At 43.6% G+C, this 13,489-nt stretch overlaps 1 protein-coding gene across 1 annotated transcript in view; it reads right to left on the reverse strand.

Annotated features, from left to right (window-relative positions):
- Positions 1 to 1,012: 1,012 nt before the first annotated feature.
- Positions 1,013 to 13,489, reverse strand: part of LOC145510863 (adhesion G protein-coupled receptor E1-like) — a 65,694-nt gene continuing 53,217 nt past the window's right edge. The window contains 7 exon segments of the mRNA XM_081503038.1: positions 1,013 to 1,443; positions 4,819 to 4,923; positions 5,039 to 5,207; positions 6,269 to 6,360; positions 7,067 to 7,133; positions 9,593 to 9,828; positions 12,799 to 12,993. Of these exon segments, the coding sequence (XP_081359164.1) occupies positions 1,438 to 1,443; positions 4,819 to 4,923; positions 5,039 to 5,207; positions 6,269 to 6,360; positions 7,067 to 7,133; positions 9,593 to 9,828; positions 12,799 to 12,993 (870 nt within the window). The 3' untranslated portion in view covers positions 1,013 to 1,437.

Raw genomic sequence — 13,489 nt, forward strand, 5'->3', positions numbered from 1 at the left:
AACACTTACACTGTTGGTGGGAATGCAAACTAGTACAGCCACTATGGAGACCAGTGTGGAGATTCCTCAAAAAACTGGAAATAGAACTGCCATATGACCCAGCAATCCCACTGCTGGGCATACACACTGAGAAAACCAAAACTGAAAGAGACACGTGTACCCCAATGTTCATCACAGTACTGTTTATGATAGCCAGGATATGGAAGCAGCCTGATGCCCATCAGCAGATAAATGGATAGGGAAGCTGTGGTACATATACACAATGGAATATTACTCAGCCATTAAAAAGAATTCATTCGAATCAGTTCTAATGAGGTGGATGAAACTGGAGCCTATTATACAGAGTGAAGTAAGCCAGAAAGATAAACACCAATACTGTATATTAACACATATATATGGTATTTAGTCAATCGGTAAAGATAACCCTGTATGCAAGATATCAAAAGAGACACAGATAAACAGAACAGTATTATGGACTCTATGGGAGAGGGCGAGGGTGGGAGGATATGGGAGAATGGCACCGAAGCATGTAAATTATCATATGTGAAATGAATCGCCAGTCCAGGTTCGACGCATGACACAGGGTGCTCGGGGCTGGTGCACTGGGATGACCTGGAGGGTTGAGATGGGGAGGGAGGTGGAAGGGGGGTTCTGGAAGGGGAAAACATGTACACCCATAGTGGATTCATGTCAATGTATGGCAAGACAAATACAATATTGTAAAGTTAAAAAATAGAAAATAAACTAATTAAAAATAAATAAATAAATAAAATGGATAACCAACAAGGACCTACTGTATAGCACAGAGAACTCTGCTCAGTGTTATGTGGCAGCCTGGATGGAAGGGCACTTTGAGGGAGAATGGATACATATATGTGTATGGCTGAGTCCCTTTGATGTTCACCTGAAACTATCACAACATTGTTTGTTAATTGGCTATACCTCAGTACCAGGAGAAAAAAAAGTTTAAAAAAGAGCTGGAGGGTTCTTCGTTGACAAGCAAGCCAGCCAGTCAGAAAACAATTCATTTATTGAGGGCTACTCTGTGTGTGAAGCATGTGATAGAAGCTGGAGAGGCATGCTTAAAGCCACACATCAATGGACTTAGGACAAATCAAAGTGGTAGCCAGAAGTTCTTGGTCCTGCCATTGCACTGCGATCTGTTATCTCCACAAAACTCTGACAAGTCAGAGTTGCAGAAAACAGAAGATAAAATGGTAAGCTGGGACAGAAGCTCTTCTTTTCTCACCAGGGCAGGAAGCCATGGGAAGACCACCCCACCCAATCATCCATAATCCAAATTGCCCAGAGAGTTCTAGGGCTGATGAGATACTGCATTTCCACATTAAGCTGAGAAGAGATTTCAGAGAAGGCTTCTACAGGCACCTGCTTTCCTGAGATGTTGTTCCGTTGTGTATTTGAAAGCAAGAAGGGACTTCAACCCTGTGAGAGAAATCAGAGTCAGAATCAATGGCAGGATTAGTACAATTTGAACTCAGGGATCATATGTATGTGGGCACAGGTCTTACAAATACTGGGAGAGATAAATATGGCAACAAAAACTAGAAGGATAAACATTAAAATGTTAACAATTACCTCCAGTGTGGCAGGCACTGTTAACAAACTCAAAAGCTATTCTCAGCCTCTTGACTATTGATATCCCCATTCTAGAAGCTAGAAAGCAGAATATTTGTTTTGTCAAATTCCTCTGTAACTATGAGTGTTCATGTGATACAGTTCTGATCAATTAGGTGAAAGAGAAATCCATTAAGGGGCTTCTGGAAAAGCTTTTGTTTCTTGTTAAAAAGAGAGGGTTGAAAGGTGAGTTTGCCACTCTGTCCCATCATTCGTCTTCCTGCCTTGAACATGGTCATGATGACTGGAGCTATGGCAGCCACCTTGCAACCATGAAAATAACTGATGAAAAATCAGCATGTTATTGACGGGATGGAAAACTAGGAAGAGTTTTGATCCTTAGCAACCTCACTAAGCAACAGAACTAATACCAGCAAAACCTAACTCTGAGCTTCTATTCTTGTAATAAAAAGAATTTCCTATTTATTTAAGCCACTGGATCTTAGTTACTTGTTCTTGGAATACGTCAGTTCAGTTCAGTTCAGTCGCTCAGTCGTGTCCGACTTTCTGCGACCCCATGAATTGCAGCACGCCAGGCCTCTCTGTCCATCACCAACTCCCAGAGTCTACCCAAACCCATGTCCATCAAGTCAGTGATGCCATCCAACCATCTCATCCTCTGTCTTCCCCTTCTCCTCTTGCCCTCAATCTTTCCCAGCATCAGGGTCTTTTCCAATGAGTCAACTCTTCGCATCAGGTGGCCAAAGTACTGGAGTTTCAGCTTCAACATCAGTCCTTCCAATGAACACCCAGGATTGATCTCCTTTAGTATGGATTGATTGGATCTCCTTGCAGTCTGAGGGACTCTCAAGAGTCTTCTCCAACACCACAGTTCAAAAGCATCAATTCTGCGGTGCTCAGCTTTCTTCACCGTCCAACTCTCACATCCATACATGACCACTGGAAAAACCAGAGCCTTGACTAGATGGACCTTTGTTGGCAAAGTAATGTCTCTGCTTTTAAACATGCTATCTAGATTGGCCATAACCTTCCTTCCAAGGAGTAAGCGTCTTTTAATTTCATGGCTGCAATCACCATCAGCAGTGTTTTTGGAGCCCAGAAAAATAAAGTCTGACACTGTTTCCACTGTTTCTCCATCTATTTCCCATGAAGTGATGGGACCAGATGCCGTGATCTTAGTTTTCTGAACGTTGAGCTTTAAGCCAAATTTTTCACTCTCCTCTTTCACTTTCATCAAGAGGCTCTTTAGTTCTTCTTCACTTTCTGCCATAAGGGTGGTGTCATCTGCATATCTGAGGTTATTGATATTTCTCCCGGCAATCTTGATTCCAGCTTGTGTTTCTTCCAGGCCAGCGTTTCTCATGATGTACTCTGCATAGAAGTTAAATAAGCAGAGTGACAATGTACAGCCTTGACGTACTCCTTTTCCTATTTGGAACCAGTCTGTTGTTCCATGTCTAGTTCTAACTGTTGCTTCCTGATCTGCATACAGATTTCTCAAGAGACAGGTCAGATGGTCTGGTATTCCCATCTCTTTCAGAATTTTCCACAGTTTATTGTGATCCACACAGTCAAAGGCTTTGGCATAGTCAATAAAGCAGAAATAGATGTTTTTTTGGAACTCTCTTGCTTTTTCGATGATCCAGTGGATGTTGGCAATTTGATCTCTGGTTCCTCTGCCTTTTCTAAAACCAGCTTGAACATCTGGAAGTTCATGGTTCATGTATTGCTGAAGCCTGGCTTGGAGAATTTTGAGCATTACTTTACTATAATGTGAGATGAGTGCAATTGTGTGGTAGTTTGAGCATTCTTTGGCATTGCCTTTCTTTGGGATTGGAACGAAAACTGACCTTTTCCAGTCCTGTGGCCACTGCCGAGTTTTCCAAATTTGCTGGCATATCGAGTGCAGCACTTTCACAGCATCATCTTTCAGGATTTGAAATAGCTCAACTGGAATTCCATCACCTCCACTAGCTTTGTTCATAGTGATGCTTTCTAAGGCCCACTTGACTTCACAGGATGTCTGGCTCTAGGTGAGTGATCACACCATCGTGATTATCTGGGTCGTGAAGATCTTTTTTGTACAGTTCTTCTGTGTATTCTTGCCACCTCTTCTTAATATCTTCTGCTTCTGTTAGGTCCATATCATTTCTGTCCTTTATTGAGCCCATCTTTGCATGAAATGTTCCTTTGGTATCTCTAATTTTCTTGAAGAGATCTCTAGTCTTTCCCATTCTGTTGTTTTCCTCTATTTCTTTGCATTGATCACTGAGGAATGCTTTCTTATCTCTCCTTGCTATTCTATGGAACTCTGCATTCAAATAGGAATATCTTTCCTTTTCTCCTTTGCTTTTCACTTCTCTTCTTTTCACAGCTATTTGTAAGGCCTCCTCAGACAGCCTTAACATATGCTTACTTCATATCCATGAGTCATGATTTTATCTTTTTTAGTTTGCACAGCTACTGAAGCACAGAGCTGGGATTTAAACCCAGGCAGCCTAGTTCTCCAATCCCCACCTTTAAATACCACAGTTTATCAAATGAGTTAATACACATGAATGTCAAATCTATGGTTTTTCCAGTAACCATGTACAGATACAAAAGTTGGACCATAAAGAAGACTGAGCAGCAAAAAACTGATGCTTTTGAATTGTGGTAGTGGTGGTTTAGTCGCTCAGTTGTGTCTTACTCTTGTGACCCCATGGACTGCAGCCCACCAGGCTCCTCTGTCCATGGAGCCCTCGAGGCAAGAACACCAGAGTGGGTTGCCATTTCCTTCTCTGCTTTTGAATTGTAGTGCTGGAGAAAACTCTTAAGAGTCCCTTGGACAGCAAGGAGATCAAAGCAGTCAATCCTAAAGGAAACCAACCCTGACTATTCATTGGAAGGACTGATGCTGAAACTGAAGCACCAGTACTTTGGCCACCTGATGAGAGAAGTCAACTCACTGGAAAAGACCCTGATGCTAGGAAAGACTGAGGGCAGGAGGAGAAGGGGACAACCGAAGATGAGATGGTTGGATGGTTATCACCAACTCAGTGGACATGAGTTTGAGCAAACTCTGGGAGATAGTGAAGGACAGGGAAGCCTGGTGTGCTGCAATCCATGGAGTCACAAAGAGCTGGACACAACTGAGCAACCGAACAACAAATGCTTAGCTTACAGCAGGTACTCAACACATAACACTTGGTCTGAACATGCAGACAACACACAGTCTCTCACCGTTTTGGAAGTGGAGGGAATGGATGACAGTAAGATCCCTGAGGTCTGGGTCTCAGAGCTGGGTTTGGTCTTCCTGGTCACACATCTTCTGTATTCTTCCCGTACCTGAAGGTGTATACACACCATGGGGAGATGAATCACACTTAGATACAGGAGGAGTGTGTGTGGCAGGGGCAAGCTCCCTGGAAGGAGCGGGGCTGGGAGGGCAGCAGGTACGCACCTGGCGGTTGAGCAGACAATGAATGAGGAAGATGAAAGCCCCCTGCAAGCTGTTGATGATGGTGAACAGATAAGCCATGATATTGGCCACGGGTCCAATTTGGAAAATACCCAACACCCAGGAGCACCCCAAGATGAAGATCTGGGCAAAGGCTTTGAAGGTCAGTAACCTGGAGGGGAAGATTTGCAGAGGATATAGTTCTGGCTGTCATTCTCATGGCCCACCATGGTCCCAGGTATAGTCTGAGGCCACCACCATGTGACTCATCACCTGGGTGAGAATAAATGTGGAACACAGGTTCCAAGCCTAGAGGTGGGGAAGTTAAACCCTACAGCCATTGAAAAGGCAATTGGCCTACAGATACACATGGTTGCAAAGATGTGTGGACACATATATTTAATGCAATATTGTCTATGGTAATAAAAGGCTAGACGTAAAGTAGCCAAGCCACGGAAGCAACCTAAATGGTCATCAGCAGATGGATGCATAAAGAAGATGTGGTACATATAGACAATGGAATATTACCCAGCCATAAAAAAGGATGAAATAATGCCATTTGCAGCAACATGGATGGACCTAGAGATGATCATACTAAGTGAAGTAAGTCAGACAGAAAAAGACAAATACCATATGATATCACTTATATAGGGAATCTGAAATATGGCACAAATGAAGCTATCTACCAAACAGACAGACTCACAGACATAGAGAACAGACTTGTGGTTACCAAGGAGGAGGGGGTATGGGGGAGGGGTGAACTGAGAATTTGGAGTTGGTGTGTGTGTTCAGTCACTCAGTGGGGTCTGACTCTTTGTGACCCCATGGACTGTAGCCTGCCAGGCTCCTCTGTCTATGGAATTCTCCAGGCAAGAATACTAGAGTGCTCTTCTCCAGGGGATCTTCCCAACCCAGGGATCAAACTCGGGTCTTCCACACTGCAGGTGGATTCTTTATCATCTGAGCCACCAGATCATTTAAACAAACTGTGTTGCATCCTTACACTGAAACACTATATCTTAAAAAAGGTATTGTCAACAGATTTTAGTATTGGAAACACTCGTTCTTCCTAGCAATGGTGCTAAGGCATGCTTCACATGTCTTCCTGATCTAGACAGTATGCTATATTCCATTTGGAGTGCGGGACCAGGCTTACAAAAGGTACTCAGTGAATATTTGGGGAAAGAAGGAGAGGAGACTAGAAGATGAGGGGAAAGGAAGGCTGGACTGTACCTGGTGTCTTTGAGTGTGGAGACTTCTGCATTGACACTAGAAAGCTTCTGCCTCAGGATACATAATGTCCAAGTCAGGAGGATGGAATTGACCTGCAGAGCCAAGCAGAAGGGATGGAAAGACTGGATATACAAATGGATGATGGCCAGACCATTTATGAAAAGAGAACTTCGACCTATAGTCTACAGTAACTACTCCAGGAAGCCAAACAACAACTCCTTCAACAACCGACCCCAGATGATCAGGACTTGACTGATAATTGACAGCCTCCCTCATTTCTGCCTCTGCTTCAAACTTAGGACCAAAAGGAGAAAGCCAGTATATAACCCTAATGGATCACCTAGGATGCCCCGCTTTTAGTCAGCCTACCTGTAGAGTCCTTGTGTCAACAGCCTCTGAGCAGGGCATACCTGAAGCCTTCCCTTTTTTCTTCTATAAAACTTTCCCACTCATCTGCCTATTTTTGAGCCTCTGACAAAAGCAAGTGATTTGACAAATGAAAGTGGCTGACTCCCTTACCATGTGTGTTCATTCTCAGTCACTCAATTGTGTCTGACTCTTGGCAACCCCATAGACTATAACCCGCCAGGCTCCTCTGTCCATGGGATTCTCCAGGCAAGAATACTGGAGTGGGTTGCCATGCCCTCCTCCAGGGGATCTTCCCGACTCAGGGATTGAACCCACTTTTCTTACATCTCCTGCATTGGCAGGCGTGTTCTTTACCACAAAGTGCACCTGGGAAGCCCTGAGTCTCTTTGATCCTCCTCCAAAATACATCAAACCAAGCAATCAGCTTACCACTATAATTGTGCACACTGGCCCCAGGAAGCTCCAGATGAACCCTGTTTCTGTATTCAGCCAGCAGCTATGAAGAAAAACAGGAGTCAGTCATTGTATCAAATGCCTAACCCTAAAATGACTCATGCCCTGCCAGATATGCTTATGGAAGAGTATTGGAGGATGAGGTTGAAGTGAAAATTTTCACGATGGACCAGGTCACATTTCAGTTTTATTCTTTCAGACCTTCTTCCTTACTGAACCTTCCTGAAACGTTCTCTTAATGCCTGGGATAGAGATCATTTCTCAATTCTTAACTTTTGTATTCCCTCTCTCCAGAACTCTCCAAGGTACACTTTGTCATTCAATTCTCAGCTCAAATATCACCTCCTCTGAAAAGTCACGCGGTGTCTGGTCCTTCCCTAGCAGAATTTGCTGCTTTTTTTTTTTTTATATAACATCTATCAGTATCATAAATTATCTTGCTCAGTTGTTTGTTTATTTGTAAATTGTCTATCTTTCCCTACTAGACTATGAGCTTCAGGAGAATTTGGACTTTGAATGTTTTGTTTATCTCTGAATACCCAGCACTCAGGGCAAAGCCTGGCATGGATGAGGCATTCTGTAATTATTTGTTAATAGAAATGAAGTGAGAAATGGAGTGTTTCCTGCCATATCAGTAAACAAGGATGTCACAGCCATCAGCGATTCCAGCCCTCCAAATGTGAATTTCTGAGCCTGGAGGGTGATCAGGAAAAACAATACCTGCTATCAGGCAGCCGTAAACCACTCCCCTCGGTGAGCACTGAGGACCTAGGGGTGGGGATGTGAAAAACCACGATACTGGCCCCAGATAGCTGGGATGCAAATGAAAAGAGTGATTTTAGTGAGCCCAGACTTTGTTAACAAAGGTCCATATAGTCAAAGTTATGGTTTTTCCAGTAGTCACGTATGATCCAAGAGTTGGACCATAAAGAAGGCTGAGCGCTGAGTACTGCTTTTGTACTGTGGTACTGGAGAAGACTCTTGAGAGTCCCTTGGACAGCAAGGAGATCAAACCAGTCAATCCTAAGGGAAATCAACCCTGAATATTCACTGGAAGGACTGATGTTGAAGCTGAAGCTCCAATAATTTGGCCACCTGATGAGAAGAGCTGACTCATTGGAAAAGACCCTGATGCTGGGAAAGATTGAGGGCAGGAGGAGAAGGGGGCAACAGAGGAGAAGATGGTTGGCAGGCATCACTGACCCAATAGACATGAGTTTGAGTAAATTCCAGGAAATAGTGAGGGGCAGGGAAACCTGATGTGCTGCAGTCCATTGGGTCTCAAAGAGTTGGACATGACTGAGCAACTGAACAACAACTATAACTACTATCTTCTCACATAGAACCTTTGATAAACCTACCTCACTTTAAAACAGACCATGGCAGAATATTTCTAAGCCATAAAAGGGGGCGAATTTAGGTCAGCTGTAGTGAGGTGGATGTACCTAGAGCCTGTTATACAGAGCAAAGTAAGTCAGAAAGAGAAAAACAAATATCGTATATTAATACATATACATGGAATCTAGAAAAATGGCACTGATGAATGTATTTGCAGAGAAGGAATGAATATGCAGATGTAGAGAACAGATTTGTGAACATAGTGGAGAAAGGAGAGGGTGGGACGAATTGAGAAAGTAGCATTGACATATACACACTATCATGTGTAAAATAGATAGCTAGTGCATGCATGCTCAGTTGCTTCAGTCATGTCTGCCTCTTTGCAACCCTACGGACTGTAGCCTGCCAGGCTCCTATTGTCCATGGGATTGTTAGTGAGAAGCTGCTGTGTCATACAGGGAGCCCAGCTTGGTGCTCTGTGACAACCTAAAAAGAGTGGGGTGGTAGAGAGGAGGAAGGCTCAGGAGGGAGGGGACATATGCATAATTACCATTGATTCATGTTGTTGTATGGCAGAAACCAACACAACATTGTAAAGCAATTTTCCTCCAATTAAAAACTAAATGAAAAAAAAAAGAGACCATGGCAAAAGAATGGTGGCAATAATAACATGTATAATGCTTTACACTGTGCCAGACACTGTCTAAATATTTTGCAGATACTAACTCATTTAACACTCACAATAACGCTATGATATAGGCATTGTCATCAGCTTGCATATAATAGATGAGGAAATGAGAGCATACAGAGTTTAAGTAACTTGCCCAAGGCAGCATAGCTAGACAGCAGTGTAGCTTGGATCCACACCCAAGCAAGTTAGCTCCAGAGTCTACGAACTGAAAACTTTGCAATCAAGTTTACTGTTTACATTGCTACTACCACCAATACTATAGTGCAAACAATGGCTTCCGGATTTGTGCAGTGCACAACCTGTGCTACTGCCCATGGCAGCCCTGAGACCTACAGCCCATAAAGTAAGAGCTCAATAAATGGTAGCCATGACTACTGCTCCTGTTATTGCTCTTTTGTGTGTTCATTTAATTATCACAATGGAATAATTAATAATAACAATAATTTTCAGGGAAAGAGAAGAATGTCACTTACCGATTATACATCCCATAACCCTGTGGTTGTAAGCCAGCAGAGACAGCCACCACCAGCCCTGGGAGCCCATAGCCAAAGGCGCAGAGATACAGCATCTTGATGTTTCGAGAACTGAAGTAATTCACCACTTTCAGATTCCTGACCATAAGGAAGAGCATCACAGCCTCCACCAGCATCCAGAAGAAGCATGCAAGGAAAAGGTAGTGCAGAAATCCTGTGATGAGGGCGCAGACCATCTGCAGAGGAGAATCAGGCACGTTCAGGCTCCCTTACTCCAGGGAGTATGTTCAGAGGAAGAAGGCAGAGAAGCGGCTCCTCTGTTGCTGTTGTTGTTGCTTTTGATAGGTAAGAAGTGGATTTATTTAGAGTGTGCATTATTTATTTAGAATGTTTATCTATACATTCCATATGGCTTCCAAAGTGGCTCAGTGGTAAAGAATCCGCCTGCCAATGCAGGAGATGCAAGACACGTGGATTCAATCCCTGGGTTGGGAAGATCCCCTGGAGGAGGGCATGGCAACCCACTCCTGTATTCTTGCCTTGAGAATCCCATGGACAGAGAAGCCTGGTGGTCTACGTCCATGGGGTCACAAAAAGTCAGACATGACTGAGCATGCACAGCACACACACACACACACACACACACACACACACACATTCCATGACAGAATTCAGTCTGTCTCAAAAGGCGAAACCAGCTGTGAACACAGGGTGGTTAGTTTTTATGGGCTGGGTAATTTCATAGGCTAACAAGTAGGAGGATTATTTCAACTATATATTTGGGGGAAGGATCAGGGATTTCCAGGAATTGGGCCACCGTCCACTTTTTGGTCTTTGACGGTGGGCCTGGGTGCCTGTGGGTGGTCATTTAGCATCCTAATGTATTACAGTAGTGTATAATGAGGCTCAAGGTCCACCGCAAGTTGAATCTTCTGCCATGTTGGACCTAGTTGGCTCTAATCAGTTTATGTTGTATCCTCAACAGCTATGTCATTCTTTCAGGGTTGTGTCCTGCCTCCTTCCCTGATTCATGTTGATGTCTGGCAGAAGCCAGCACAATACTGTAAAGCAATTATTTTCCGATAAAAAATTAAAAAAAAAATAAACCGTAAAGGGGCTACTTTGACTGGACTTCTCCAAACACGGCCTCTTCATTCATTTCACAAATATTTATAGATATATTCTTCACTGTAGGTAGTTCCATCCCTTTAGTAGGGACACCAGTCATTCAGGTTTTCCTAGAAATGAGTTTTCTCAGGATGTACAACTTCCAGTGCTAAAACTGGGAGAGTTTGAGAGAAAAACAGATAGATTACCACCTTACTTTAGGGAATGTTTGTAGATACAGGGGTGGGGGGAGGAGCAGGGGCCCACAAACTACAGCCATGGACTTATTGCAGGTTTTGTAATTAACATTTCATTGACACACAGCCTTCCCCATTAATGTATTCTCTATGGCCGTTTTCAGGCTTCCCTGGTGTCTCAGCGGGTAAAGAACCTGTGTGCCGATGCCAGGAGATGGGTGGGGGGAGATCAGTATCTGGGTCGGAAAGATCCCCTGGAGAAGGAGATGGCAACCCACTCCAGTATTCTTGCCCCATGGATAGAGGAGCCTGACGGGGTACAGTCCATGGGGTCGCAAAGAGTCAGACACGACTGAATGACTAAACAACAACATGGCTGTTTTCATGCTAAAATGGCAGAGTTGAGCAGTTGCCAATGGAGACCACAGCATCTGCAAAATTAAAAATATCTGCTTCTTTACAGGAAAATTTTGTTCACCCTTGGTCCCACGATGAGAGGCGGGGCATGCTACTAGCAAGGTTCACAAGGGGTCTAGGAAGTGAAACATCCCATAGTGAGAGGGTAGTTCTGCTTTAAGAATGATCATCCCACCTGAAATGTCAGTAGTGCTTCCTTTGGAAATACCCCGAGAACCTACTGTTTCTGACACAGTTATTGGAGCTTAATTGGCCAAAAGTTCTTGTTCTCATGAGGCACACAATCTTGTGGAAGAGGTAGATACACAATAAGTAAAACAACAACAAAAAAATCAATATGGATTCAAATATTAATAGGTGCTGGGAAAAGATGCAAAATGAGTGATAAAAAGTAGAATTGCTCACCTATGGATGCAACTAGAGATGATCACACTAAGTGAAGTAAGTCAGAAAGAGAAAACAATTACCATATGATAACATTTGTATGTGGAATTAAACTATGATACAAATAAACCTATCTACAAAACAGAAACAGACTCACAGACATAGAGAACAGACTCATTGTCGCCAAGGTGGGGGGAGGGAGAGGGAGGGACTGGGAGTTTGGGGTTGTTAGATGCAAATTATTAAATTTAGAATGGAGAGACACAAGGTCCTACTGTACAGCACAGAGAACTATGTTGAATATCCTGTGATAAACCATAAGGGAAAAGAATATTAAAAAAGAATGTACATATGTATATAAATGAGTCACTTTGTTGTATAGCAGAGATTTCCACAACACTGTAAATCAACTATATTTCAGTTTTTAAACAAAGAATTTCTCAACTGTAGCATTACTAATATTTATAACACTGCTACTGCTGTGCTGTGTGCAGTCATGTCTGACTCTTTGTAACCCCAGAGGAGCCCACCAGGCTCCTCTGTCCATGAGATTCTCCAGGCAGGAATGGAATGGGTAACCATTTCTTCCTCCAGGGATCTTCCTGATCCAGGGATTGAACCTGGGTCTCCTGTGACTCCTGTACTGGCAGGGGGATTCTTTACCAACTGAGCCACCTGAGAAGTCCCTATTTGTAACACTATTGCCTTATTATTTTCTGCTATGGGAAGATGGGGGAGACTGTCCTGGGCATTGTAAGATGTTTAGCAGCATCCCCTCCCAAAGGTGACAACTAACAACATCTCCAGATATTGCCAAGTGTCCCCTGAGGGCATGGAATCATCTCAGGTAAGAACCAAAGGCTTAAAGAGTAGGAAGAGAGACCACCCCCATACATAACATGATCAGGAAAATCATTCTAAACTGAGACCTATCACAAGAAGGCATCAACTAGAAGCTGGCAGATGAGTATGGAAAGAGGGGAAAGCATGTGCAAAGGTCCTGAGGTGGAAAATAGCATTGAGGGAGTTAGGTGAGGATGAGCAGAAGCAGATGGGGAGATGATGGGGATGGATGGGGACAAAGCCTGAGGGATACGAGACCTGGTTGTCAGTCTTGTCCACAGCAGTGAGAAACAGTAACTTGGCCAGGAAGAGGCATATGCAGAGGTGGAGGTGGAGGTAGGTGTTCTGGTTTCGGATGCTGCGACACAGAAGGAAGGTGATGATGGCCATGGCAAGACACACCAGTGAGATGATCGTGCCCACATGACTAATAAGGTACAAGGTGAACTCCATCTGTCAGAAAAGAGATACACTGTTGGCCTCAGAGAAGAACCAGTATAACCCCCAGGCAGAAAAAAGCACTATCCAGACTCTTGGCTTGGGTATATAGACCTTGGAAGCTTTTTCTTCCTCAGGCTCTTGGTGTGAACTAGATATTGTTCATTATCACCCTTTGGCATCCATCAGCACCCAATCTCATCCCTGTCTTATGCTCCATTCCTATAGGGTAAGATGTCTACAAACTACATTTCCCATAATCTCTTGGGGCTAAGGTCCTGAACATCATTTAGGTTCTCCAGTGAGATGCACACATGAAGGTTTTAAAAGGCAGGATGGAGGCAGATACCAATTTTCTGCAGACAGGAGTGAGCTATGGTTGGACTCCACATTCCGACTATCCAATCTTTAATTTCACGGATGTGGGGTAAAATGCCAAAGGTAATTTATGACCTCTGGATTTCAGCTGCAGAGGGGTGATCTTGAAGCCAAATTCAAGTGGCAGAACCCC

This window comes from Giraffa tippelskirchi, chromosome 6 (assembly GCF_054371585.1).
Source record: "Giraffa tippelskirchi isolate mGirTip1 chromosome 6, T2T-mGirTip1v1.2.pri, whole genome shotgun sequence".
In the NCBI taxonomy this organism is placed as follows: Eukaryota; Metazoa; Chordata; class Mammalia; order Artiodactyla; family Giraffidae; genus Giraffa; species Giraffa tippelskirchi.